Here is a 13,394-nt window from a genome sequence, read left to right as displayed (position 1 = left end):
AATTTTATATACATTCTACAACTCCTATTATAACATATAACAAAATGCACTTATTAGATATTCACTGACCAGAAAGATGTTGCATATTAACAATTATTGCATTAACAAGTATATATGTCTCTATATGACAAACATTTAAGATCAATAAGTTTTAAGTAACACCTTTGTGTAAATCTTCATGTATTCTGAATCCATGATGGATGTTTAAGACTAATTTTGCTTTAAATGAAATATTAAATATTAGTACAGAATAAAAGTATAGTTGCCTCTTACAGATGATAATATTGTAAAGTAGTAAATATGACTACTTTTCATATTTTATGTGCTCCAAAGTGCAAAATCAAAGAATGATAGATAAATATTTATCACATTAATTTTAAGAAAATTATGCTTGCACACTGAATTTGCAAAATATAGAAAAGTATAATTTCGAAACAGCAAAACAATAAAATCAATATGCTTCTCTATGACATATATCTTTAGGTAGTTTTATAAAAACAATAAACATCCGTATGGTTTCCATGACATGTTCTCAAGAAACAATTCACATTATCTACTTACTGATACATTCTGGTAAAGGTTTGTCCCATTGTCCATTTGGCTGACATATCAAAACTGAAGATCCAAATAAAAAATATCCAGGATTGCAGTCATAGAATACCACAGTGCCATAAGTAAAATTTCCATGTTCTATTTTACTTTCTCTCTTAGAATTGGCTGGAATTCCAGGATCAGAACAGTTGACCACTAAACAAATGACAAATTTTGAAACGTACGTTTGCAATAATATACATATACCTATATAGATTTATATTAGAAATGTAAATACTTAGTTTCAAAAGTAAATTTATTCAAACAACCAGATTCCAAAAATAAAATTAATCCCATGGATTATCTAGAAAATGTACTGAAATTTATGTAGTAGGAAATACAGAAGAAAGAAAAAAATTTGGCAACAGTTAGGAAAATAGCAACTTTGTAAGTATTGTACTGAGTACGAATTTAAAAAGTGATATCTTTTAAGCTATAGTTGAACTGTAAGAAAACAACATGCAGGAAAATGATAATTTGGTTGTATTTTTTCAGAAAATATGAAATACACTTATTTGCAAACTGGAAAAACATCAAAGAGTTCTCCTTAATCTGTTTCTATAGATTAAAAAATGAATAAAGCCTCAATACAGGACTAATGACAATCCAGGCCCATATATAGTTTTCAGAAAAATAAAAAGAAAATAAATGCCAAAGGTAAATTCCACTAATTATGAAGCAAATTGCAAGTAAAAATAATCTCAATTACGTTTTATATGCAGTCACAAAATAGATACAAATAAGAAAGTTAGAAATTAACTCTACCACTTTTAACTTTTAAAAATATGTAATAAATTTAGAAAAAGGAAAGCATTGTTAATGAGATGACATCAGTATTAAAACTTTTTGTTTTATTAGATAAAAACTTTTTGCTATTCTGCTTAAGCTGTTTTAAATGTATCACTGATGTTTATGTGAACATTATTACCATGTCCCAAATGGGAATATACTTAGACATTTACCTTTGCACACAGGTGGAGGATGGCTCCACTGTCTGTTAGCCTGGCACTGTGCCTTTGTTGGCCCTTGCATAAGATATCCAATATTGCATGAGAATGTTACCACATCATTAAAGTTGAACCCATTTCCACTTGTTCTTCCATAAATTGGACTACCAGGGTGACCACAGCTAACAGCTAATATGATGTGGTGGGAGGACAGGGAAGGAAACACAGAAAAAAAATAGTTATCAGTTATTGCATTATTGATTATACTTAATCCTTTCAAACAAAGTAGAAAGAAGACTACTTTTATCTGGAAATATATGGAAAGTACATTTACTAACGTAAATGAACAAAGTAGAATGTCAAAATAGTCTAACAGCATTATTATATTAGTAAATAGATAATTATTTAAAATTGTGATAATTTTATGCAAGTGGTACATAGGTATTTTAAGTTTCATGGTACCTATTTCATCCTTTCTCTCTACATTTTTGGGGAGGCAAAGAGCAGAGCATTGAAATGCAAAGAAATCTGGGGAATAATTAAAGTTCATGTCCATAACCAATAGCAGAAAAGAACAAAACTGGCCAGGTGTGGTGATTCATGCCTATAATCCCAGTGCTTTTGGAGGCTGGGGTGGGAGGATTGCTTGAGGAGAAGAGTTAAGGCTGTAGTGAGCATGATCATAGCTATGTACATATATCATAGTGAACTATGATCATGCCACTGCACTCCAGACTGGATGACAGAATGAGATCTTGTGCTTAAAAAAACAAAGTTAAAAAATAGAAAAGAACAAAACTGAACCAGTTTTCCTTGTCTAGTTAATAATTGAGGATATTTAAAGGCAGTTTTTTGCATTTAATTTTGAAATAGTTCTTTTAATATTATTTATACAACCAATTTTTATGAATGATATATTGATAAAGCAAATGTGTGCTTGCGAAGTAAATTAATGTGACTACATAATGTAGAAAATAGAAAATGATACACAAAGGCTGCATTAGGATTTTCGTTAATATTTTGAGACATATTCTCAAAATATTCTCTAAAACAATCAATCTTACTGGTTTCTTTCCTTCATCATTGATACTTGATAATATAATTTTTCTTGGAAATAATATTCTTAATTAGATAAATTATTTAGGTTCTTTTAATGCTGTGTCCCACTATAAATTTTACATAGTGCTGGCTTTCCCCGAACACTATTTCTATGAACTGTTTTATTGCATTATCTCACTCTATTAATCAGAGCAAATTCAGTAATAGTGCTTCCTAATTGGGCACAGGAAACGACCACAGTCACTTTTAGTACTTAGGAAATGACCCAAGAACGATTATTTTTCAGCTGTATTGTTAATGTCAACCTACTCATTTGGAAATTTAACTGCATCTTATTCTTGTTTAAAATTATCAATAAAGAAACCAGCTTTACCCTAAGGGCCAATTCTCATTTATAGCCTCAATTATTCAACAAGAAAAACAGTGGTATTAATTGACTATGCTTGAATATAAATGAAAAAGAACATATCTAGAGTAGACACAAGCAGGATATTGCTGTCTTTAAATCACCAGACAATCAATCTGTGTGTGGGGGTGTATGGGTGTGTCTTAGGAAAGTGACTTTCATTGTTAACTAGATATTCTATTATCCTATGATCATAACCATGAAACTTGAATTTCTATACATTTCTGTGGATTGGATCAAAACAGTATAATGACTGAATTTATAAGTATAGATGCAATTGGTCACAGATTAAATGAAATATTTCCTGTGAACGCATACTAAAAGTCCTATGTATTGTTTATCTGACACTTCCAAAATCTTTATCCTATGATCCTGTTATAATTACAACATATTTACAGTACTTATTTACCGATAATAATTTTAATATAAATGTCAGTATCTGGAGATGGAAATTATCAGGAGAAAAATATAAGAAAAATGTAGTTGACTTTAAGATCCAAAGTAGGATAGATTGTGATCTGAAACACTAAATACTTCTGGGGATTCTGAGATGTACTACAGTTATCATTATTCAGCTCTATTTTTATTTTCATGATATAGCAGTCATAATAAGTGCACAATGGCCAAATTCACAACGTACATATAGGAAGAGATCCATTAAAACCACAAAGCACAGCAGGTATACTTAAGAAATCATAATAAAAAGATATTATTTCAAAATATACTTTATTCTTCATGTGTGAATTCATATCTAATTACCCTAAAAGATCCCATGGATATATGTTGAACTGGTGAGATATTTTTAAAATAATTCTAAAATTACATATATTCATATGTTTTGTACAAATTTTAAAATACTGTAAACAGTGCTTTAAAATAAATTTTTATTTATTTTTTTTCTTATCTGCTTTTTAAAAAAAATATTTCAATAGTTTTTGAGGAACGGGTGGTGTTTAGTTGCATGGATAAGTTCTTTAGTGGTGACTTCTGAGATTTTGGTGTACCCATCACCTGAGCAGTGTACACTGTACCCAATGTGTAATCTCTTATCCATCACTCTCCTCCCACTTTCTCCCTAGTCCCCAGAGTTCATTATATCATTCACATGCCTTTGCATCCTCATAATTTTTAATTTTTTTCAGACAAAATATAACTATGTTACATATGTGTAATCTTGATATATTTAAAAATGCAATGCATTTTGACATTAAAAGATGACATAATGATAAACATCTTCAAGCACACACTCTCTTTTTAAGGGAATTAGGACCCAGAGAGATTAAACATTGCATTAGCACACATAATCATCAGAGGACCTGAAATGAGAGCAAAGGTTCTTCATGTCGTGCCTAATGATAATATTTTTCCCACTGTGCTTCATTAGTTTATAATTTTGATGTCATAGCAATAGCATCATAATTATTAGATAATATTTATCCAAAATATTTTCCACTATAAAAACTCTGTAGTATCACATCGTAGCAAACCTTGATACTGCTACACAGTGATCTCTAGAAATTTAAATCCTTATAATTACAAATGTGTTGAGAATGTATCTTCCATATAAGAATATTAATTTATCAATATCATACATTTATATTAAATATGAGAAGAGCTAAATTTAATTTATTGTCTTCCTGATAAAATATAACTGAAATTCTCTTGAACACTTTCCACTTTAAAGGTTTTTTGCATAGCAGTATCAAATTGGATTGTGGAAATTTACTTTATATTGATATATATAACAACATAATATATATATTCATCTTGCCTAACCAAAACTAGAATTGTTCCAAAGACCAGAGGTTTCTAATTGCTTTTGCCATGCTTACTTACGCACACAGGATGGGAGTTGACCAGACCAATTGTGATCCTGTTGGCATATCCTCACTGAAGAACCAATCAATCGAAAACCAGGATTACATTGATATACAACTGTGTCTCTATATCCATAATTTTCTCCAATGACTTGACCATTCACAATCAGTTCTGGAGTTCCACAATGACCCGCTGAAATGGGTTATGAAGCAATATTTTTAATACTGTGATTTGTTTTATTTGTATATTTATATACATGTGTAACATTAGTAAACTTTTAAAGATGACTTCAAAGCAAGTCACAAATAATTCAATTATATCTCTATGACATAAAGGTAACTATCGAATACTTAGCATAACAACAAATATATGGAAATTAAAAGAAGACACATGTCTAGTGACACTTGGGTCTTGAAGAAATTATAAAATATCTCAAGGTGTAAAAATGAAAATATAGGCTGGGCGCCGTGGCTCACGCCTGTAATCCCAGCACTTTGGGAGGCCCACGCGGGCAGATCACGAGGTCAGGAGATGGAGACCATCCTGGCTAATGTGGTGAAACCTCGTCTCTACTAAAAATGCAAAAAAAAATAGCCAGGTGTGGTGGCGGGCGCCTGTAGTCCCAGCTACTCAGGAGGCCGAGTCAGGAGAATGGCGTGAACCCGGGAGGCGGAGCTTGCAGTGAGCCGAGGTCGCGCCACTGCACTCCAGCCTGGGCGACAGAGCCTCCATTTCAAAATGAAAATTTTTTTCATTTTCTCATTTTTTTGGAATGAGACTCCATTTCAAAAAATAAAAATAAAAATAAAAATAAAAAATATATATACACATATAAATTTGAAGGTACAGATAAAACATTACTTATTAAAGAAATTTATAAGTTTCAGTGATTTTAGTAGAAGGAATAGAGATATATAAGCAATGACGTAAAACATGTTAAGAAGCAGCAGCAAGGAGCAAAATGACGTAAAAATAAAGCCAAAGTAAGTAGACAGAAGTAAATATTTAAGATAATTACAAACAACAGAGAACATTAACTAAGGTAAAATTTCTTTCTCTAAAAATAAGCAACAAAATTATTAAACTCTTAGCTAACCCTATTAACACCAAAATGGAGAGAATAAAATTGTCAATAACAGGAATGAATGAAGTGATATCACTATAAACCCTCAAGAAATTGAAAGAATAAGGGAATGCTAAAAACAGCTTTATGCCAATACATTTTAACACTTCAGAAAAAATGAAAACGTTCTGTGAAAATTATAACTTGCCCCAAAACTAACACAAGATAAAAATAGAAAACTATTAATAGCTTTTATCTATTAAAATACTTGAACAAAACTCTTCCCACAGATTTTTTTTTTCTGGGAAATTCAAGCTTTTAAGGGGGAAAATAAGTGTTATGTAAACTCTTTTAGAAAACAGAAAAGAAAAAAAAAATCACCTTTTAACTTATTTTATGAAGTAACCATTAACCCCATCAGTAAAGCCTGAAAAAAAAAAAATTAAAAGGACCAAAGTCCTTAAATAATTATAAAGGACCAAAGTACTTCATAAACAGAGATACAAATCTCCTTAACAAAATTTTATAAAATCAGTCTAGTGACATATAAATGATAATACATAATGACTATCTGGGATTTACCCAGAAATGAAATTTGGCTAAATATGAAAAATTAACCACTGTAATTTTGACATAATAAAAGAGAAAAATTCTATGTAATTATTTCAATCGACGTAGAAAAAGCATATAGGAAAATGCAGTGCCTATTCATGATAAAAAAAAAAAATGGCAACACATTAGGAATATAGGAAACATTCTTAACCCAATAAAGACATTGTTAAAAAAAAAAAAAACCTCCAGTGCAATACTTTAATAAAAAGAAGAAAAACAGCATAATGTTGGGAAACAAAATAGTGAAACTATTCTATACCCAGGTAATGTTTAGAAAATTGTATTTTTAAAATAAACTAGTAAGTGAATTTAGAAAGGTTGTAGAATATTAGATAAATATTTTGAATAATTGTATTTTATATGCCAACAGCAAACAATTGGAGAATGTAATTTAGATAAACAACTTTAGTTGGGCACAGTGGCTTATGACTATAATTCCAGCACTTTGGGAATCTGAAGCAGGAGGATCATTTGAGGTCACAATTTCAAGACCAGCCTGGGCAACATAGCAAGACCCTATCTAAAAAATAAAAAAAAGAAAAATTTTACTTTTTACTTATAATAGTAAAACATTCTGGGGAATAAATTTAGCAATAGCACATTCTATGCTAAAAATACAAAATGTTGCTATTAAAAAAAAAAAAAAGTAAAGACCCAAACAAATGTACTATGTTCATGGATCAGAAGACTCAATGTTTTTAGATGCCAATTTACCCCAAACTGATGTATGGATTCAATCCCGCCAGAATTTCTTTGTAGAGTTTGATAAACTAATTCTAAGATTTATATTGAAACTGAAAAGTGTTATGGTATCCAAAGTGATTTTGAAAATTATGAACAAATTTAGAGGATTTACATACATCATTTCAATAATTATTATCAAGTTTTTTCAACAAATAGTGCAAGATACAAGGAGCAAGTAAAAAAGCCCCTCAATGCTACTACATAACACATGCAAATTAAAAATAATATTGGCGATACAAAAGTTAAAGCTAAAACTATAAAGCTTCTAGTATAAAGAGAAAGTAAAACAAACAGACTTTACCAAACTTGAAAATGTGTGTTGTCAAAAGATGCTATTAAAAAATGAATAGGCAAGTCACAGAATAAGATAAATTACTTATAAAACACATAATGATGAAGGGCTTGTAACAAGAATATGTACAGAACTCCTACAATTCATAGTAAAAAGGCAAGTTAATATAAGATACTTTACCATTTCACAAAGGAAAATTTACAAATAGCCAATAAGCCTATGAAAAGCTGTGCTTAACATTAGTATTCACTAAGATAAAAAAATACTAAAATACCATAGGATACCTTTATGCATCCCACAGAATGGATAGAATGAAAAAGTTGGCTACATCACATGCTGGAGAGAATGGGAGACAATTAGAACTCTCCCACATGTATTCTATTCCTGAGTATTCAAGAGAAATGAATGCATATGTCCAGAAAAAGACTTTTACATGAGCATTCATAGCAGCTTTATTCATAATAGAAAAAAACTGCACATAGCTCATACATCCATCAAAAACAAAATGGCTGAAGTGTGGCGTATTTGTACAATGGAATCCTATTGAGCAACAAAAGGAACAAATTACAGATATGCACAACAGCATAGAGGAAAGAGAATAAAAGAAGTCTTATACAAAACAGGGCACAATTTGCAAATCAATTTAATTAATGTCTAGAACAGGGAAAACTAATATATGGTGAAAATATCAAAATAGTTACTGCCTCAGGTTAAGGAGGAGGAGAGTTGCACAGTGACCATGAAGGGGCATAAGAAAACTTTCTGAGGTAATGGCAATATTCTATGTCTTTACAGTGGTTTAGTTACATGCATGTATACATTTATCAAAACTAATCTAACTGAATTTAAGGTCTATGTACTTTACTATATATAAATTTTGTCAGAGTTAAAAAAAAAAAAAAAAAACAACTTTGAACAAATATTGAACTCTAGCTAATGGTATGCATGCTTAAATACCTGGCAACAAAGTATACTGATGTTTACAAGTTATTTCAAAATTCATCAAAAAATAAATTAATGGATTGATGGAGGCCTAGAAATATGGATAGATATATGATAAGCAAATAAGAAAAAACATTCATTGTAGAATTAGGTGGTAGGCATATGGGTGTTCACTGTCAATTCCTTTAATTGAAAACTTCATAATAAAATATTAGGGAGGCAGGAATAAATGCACTGTACTTAGAGAAACAATAAGCACATTCTCATGGCCATTCTAAGCTAAAAGTGTCTGGGGTTACACAAACTAGTTGAGAAGAATGGATCCCTACGCTCAATTTACAGTGTACTATTCTAGGATTTACTTGTCTGGTAACTATAGTTTCCTCTTACCAACATCCTTTTGCATTTCATTGTATATCAACACTATATTCTCTACAATGGATGATCTTGTCTTCTTAGACTAAGAGGCAATATTTTCTTATAAATATTCTTGTTATGCCCTGTCTTTCCAGAGAACAGAATCAAGATTCTAAGTAGGAGAATAAAACCACATAGTATATACAATATTAAATAATATATAATACATAGTAACAATTCATGAGAGCATATAGCCATAAAATATAGTATTTTCAAATTTATATGTATATTTTAAATACTTTTAAAATTTAGTTTTATTTTAATTATATTTTAAATATAGTTCATTTTAAATATTTTAATATATCTTTATTTTAAACATAGTATTTAAATTATATATCATTTAAATATAGTATTTAAAATATATATTTATTTATAAATGTATACTTATTTAAAGATACATGTAATATATAATTTAAATACTGAAGAGTATGTATAAATATATATTTATTTATGTATAACTATATATAAATTTAAAAATTTATATGTAAACTAAGTTTACTTAAAAATGCATAAGTAAACTAAGTAATCTGTAATTAAAATTAGTACAACCAAAATCAGTTTAAAAACTATTAAAATTTTTTAGTTTTTTGAGTTTGTATTTGATTATATAATCACATATTAATACATAATCATTTAACTCATTAACTATTTTCTGTTTTTTTCAATAGTCATTGCAGAAAATAAGTGGCCTCATCCATCTGCCCAATCTTGACCAGTGGGAGACACCATGACTCCTAGCCTCACTGCTCTGCTCTGTCTAGGTGAGACTTAAAGAGGAAGAGGAAAGACCCTAGTCTGAGAGGAACTCCATCTCATAGCCAGGGCCTGGTGCATTAACGACCCCAGGGGCTCAGGAGTTCCCTGTGTATATTCAAGTATGTGTGTTCTTATAAAGAAATTGTTTCTGGGCTTCCAAGTACAACTACTAACAAATGTGCCTGAGAAGGGGAAAAAAGACACTTTAACCAAAACTTGTAACTATGCCATTTGAAATTTCAAATAATGATTATATTTCTATGAATATTTTCAAGCTTATTAGCCACACAATATGTAAGTATAGACTTTTCTGCCATGTGTCATATTCTTAAACAGTAACATTTTAAAGACAAAAACACTGACAAATTTTGCAGTACTCTATTCATGATAATCAGCAATTTTTAAATTAGTAAACAAAAAGATCTTGCCTTGCTTCCAACAGATAAGTGAATAATTATTAGAAAAATTTTCATTATTACCTAATTTAATATTTGCTTTCAGATCTTGAAATAATTTTAGAGAAAATAAAGCATAAATAGCATAAAGCATACTATTCTTAATATTAGATAAATTGTTGAAATCTTTGAAAAAGGAGACAAAGCATTCAAAAGAGGCAAGGTAAGAAGAATGAACTAGTTCAGTTTCTTTAACTGAAGATTTTTTATAATAAATTCAGGGAATTCTAAGGGGAAAACATCCTAATTGTCTAAAATCAGGTTCAAAAAATATATTTTTAAAATTTTAATAGAAATTAGTTTTACGCATGTTGAAATCTTATGAAATAAAAAGGGAGAAAGGTGCTTAAATGTAGACATTACATTGTTTATCTTCTTCAGTCATTACCTTAAGCAAATAGGTGAAAGGAGAATTGACTATGGTTTAGAATGAGTTAATAGCTACAGCGATTAACCCAGCTGAGTAAGCAGGCATACAATTTTCAGCAATTAGTTTTCACCATTATATTTTCACCATGACTGGAAGAAAATGTGTCTCTCCTTAGATTTCACTAGGAATGCTATCTGATTATTCTGTTTAGTAGCTTTTCTATCATGAGCCATTTATAAAGATAAGTATTTTCTGGTTTTTAACATCCTTACTGAATGAATATAAATTAGTATCTCATATTAGGGAAAAAGAGATGCCTCCTTTCAAGGGTGAGGGGCAGGGGGAAGTTTGGTAAAAACAAATTAAAAATCTGTACCTAGGCATCTGGTTTCAGATCCACTCCAAAGACCTGAGGAAAGGCATTCCCTTACAGCAGAGCCCACAAGCATGAATCCCAAGTCGCAGGTAAAGATAGCTGTTGAGCCATATGAAGTTTGAGTTCCAATCTTATTTCCATTTGGAGGTGTAGGTAGTTCTCCACAGGAAATAACTTTAAAATGATAAATAAATAAAAACCCTTAAAGATATAGTCAAGCTGCACTTATAACAAAACTATGCTTTGAACATTTTGAGCTTCCTATGATTTGATGTATTTACAAAGGAAACTGGTATTTGTAAAACATGTTCGAATCAGTGTGAAAGTATGGAGAAAAGAGATGACATAATGTAAAATTTATCCTCTTTAAGTTTCCATAGAACCTTCTAAGTAACAGAGATATAAAGTTTTTTTTTTTTTTTTTTGCTTGTTTGTTTTTGTTTTTGCTTTTGTTTTTTTGCATTTTTCTTTTAGTCAACCTGGCTATAGTGGACGAAAAACATCACAAGTTTAAAGAGATGATAATTCATTAATCTAAAATCTTTCTCTGCCTTATCAAGTAACTTTGGGCAAGCCCTTTGACTTACCTGAGCCAAAGTTTCTTCATATCTAAACCAACATTAAAATAATAATTACAATATAATTTTTGTCAAGAACTCTGTAGTTTGAGTTTTACATGTAAAGTATTTGATTTTCATGACATCCATTAGATATAATTCATCTTTTTTTTGTAAGTTATAAAAAATTGAAGAAAATAAATTTAACAGGCTTGCCAGGTCATATAGCATCTCTTATGACTTCTTCACATTTGAAGACCACAAATTTTTATGTCATTCTAGCATAAAAACAAAACAGATCATGTTCATTGGGCACGTATTATATATTTGGTGCTATTATTAGTGTTTTCATTTGTGTAATGCTCAAAAAAACTGTCTAGGCTTTCAGTATTAAGTTTTAGATAGCTGTCAGGTAGAGAATTAGAAAACTTGCAAACTTTCAAGAGTTGCATATCAAATTTAAAATGTACTAAAGGTTTTGAGCTTATCCCCCCAAAAAATCATTTGAGGTGGATATTAATGTTATGATATACTAATATTATTATTAATTCTAATATTTATATTATTTTCATTTTAAAGATGATTAAATGGAAGACTGGAGAAAAAATACTATTCTTTTATTTTTCTCAACCAATTGCAATTCCTAAATCCCTTGCCATTCCCTCATTCTTACCTGTAGGCAGTAATCCAATCTTACTTATCATTTAAACCATTCTACATAATAAAGAATCTAACACAATAGAACGAGACAAACATTTGTTGAAAGCTGATTAAACTAGTGTTTCTGTTGTAGATAATAATTACCTAGCTCTGAAATATTCCTATCCACGTACCCTTTAAAAACAAATTATTCCTTTTAAACAATAATTTGGAAAAACAAGGAGTCTGCAGTCAGAGAAAACTTGGAGGACTAATACAAAAATTTAGAAATACAGCCTGTGTGCAGTGGATCATGCCTATAATCTCAGCACTTTGGAAGGCTGAGGAGGGCAGATCACTTAAGGTCAGGAGTTGCAGACCAGCCTGGCCAACATGGTGAAATCCCGTCTCTACTGAAAATACAGAAAAAAAATAGCCAGGCGTGGTGGTGGGCATCTGTAATCACAGCTACTGCAGAGGCTGACAGAATTGCTTGAACCTGGGAGGCAGAGGTTGCAGTGAGCCAAAATCGTGCCACTGCACTTCAGCCTGGGAAACACAGCAAGACTCTTTCTCAAAAAAAAGAACAAAAAATAGAAATACAGATGATGGCATACTTTTATAATATTAAATATAATTTTGAAATATATCAATACTTTAATTCATTAATATGATTATCTTGGAACACAGGGCAACCAAAAAATTCTATACTGATATAGAGATTCAAAAAATAAATTTCAAATCAGTGAATATTCATAAATAAAATAATATCAGATACTTGTGTACTTATTACACATAACATAGTTGTCTGCTATGTTAAACTTCTTAATCATAATAACCCTATGTAGACTTTTGACCTCTCTCTTAGTTTGTTTATAAATCATGGGTCTCTAAACAACATACACCATAGAGTTGTGTTAGACACTAATTAAAAGGCTGAATTTTCACCTAGCATATTTCTTGAATCAAAATAGACAATAAATAAAAGTAAGAAAGGGAGTTCAAGGTATTTCACCTGAATATCCTATGTTCTGTTAGCTTATGTATATTAGATATTGGCCATTTATATTATTAAAATGTATGGAAATAAAATGCCTTAACTGCTCAATTTGATTCAATAGTATTTACTGAGGATGTGGTTATAGCTGGTATTTCAATTGTGTCATACCATTAAATGTTTGCAGTAACTCTACACAACAAGTGTCATAATTTTCTAGTTTTAAGATTTTCTAGTTTTAGAATTTGGAATCAGAGAAAATAAACATGATATAACATGATAAAAAGTCAAGGGTTTTAGTCAGACTACTTGGTCAAATATCATTTCTCTATCATTTATAAGCTCCGTGACTT

General features: G+C 30.2%; 1 protein-coding gene across 6 annotated transcripts in view; it reads right to left on the bottom strand.

Annotated features, from left to right (window-relative positions):
- The window catches only part of LOC105475960 (CUB and Sushi multiple domains 3), a 1,218,758-nt gene that overhangs the window by 61,988 nt on the left and 1,143,376 nt on the right, over positions 1–13,394 (bottom strand). For all 6 annotated transcript variants that reach the window (XM_011731490.2, XM_071067898.1, XM_071067897.1 and 3 more), the window contains 4 exons: positions 10,849–11,022; positions 4,840–5,013; positions 1,554–1,727; positions 562–747 (listed from right to left, as the gene is read on the bottom strand). In XM_011731490.2, coding sequence (XP_011729792.2) covers positions 562–747; positions 1,554–1,727; positions 4,840–5,013; positions 10,849–11,022 — 708 coding nt within the window. The remainder of the gene's footprint in view (positions 1–561; positions 748–1,553; positions 1,728–4,839; positions 5,014–10,848; positions 11,023–13,394) is intronic.

This window comes from Macaca nemestrina, chromosome 8 (genome assembly GCF_043159975.1).
Source record: "Macaca nemestrina isolate mMacNem1 chromosome 8, mMacNem.hap1, whole genome shotgun sequence".
Classification (NCBI taxonomy): domain Eukaryota; kingdom Metazoa; phylum Chordata; class Mammalia; order Primates; family Cercopithecidae; genus Macaca; species Macaca nemestrina.
This window is presented reverse-complemented; position numbering and strand designations above follow the sequence as displayed.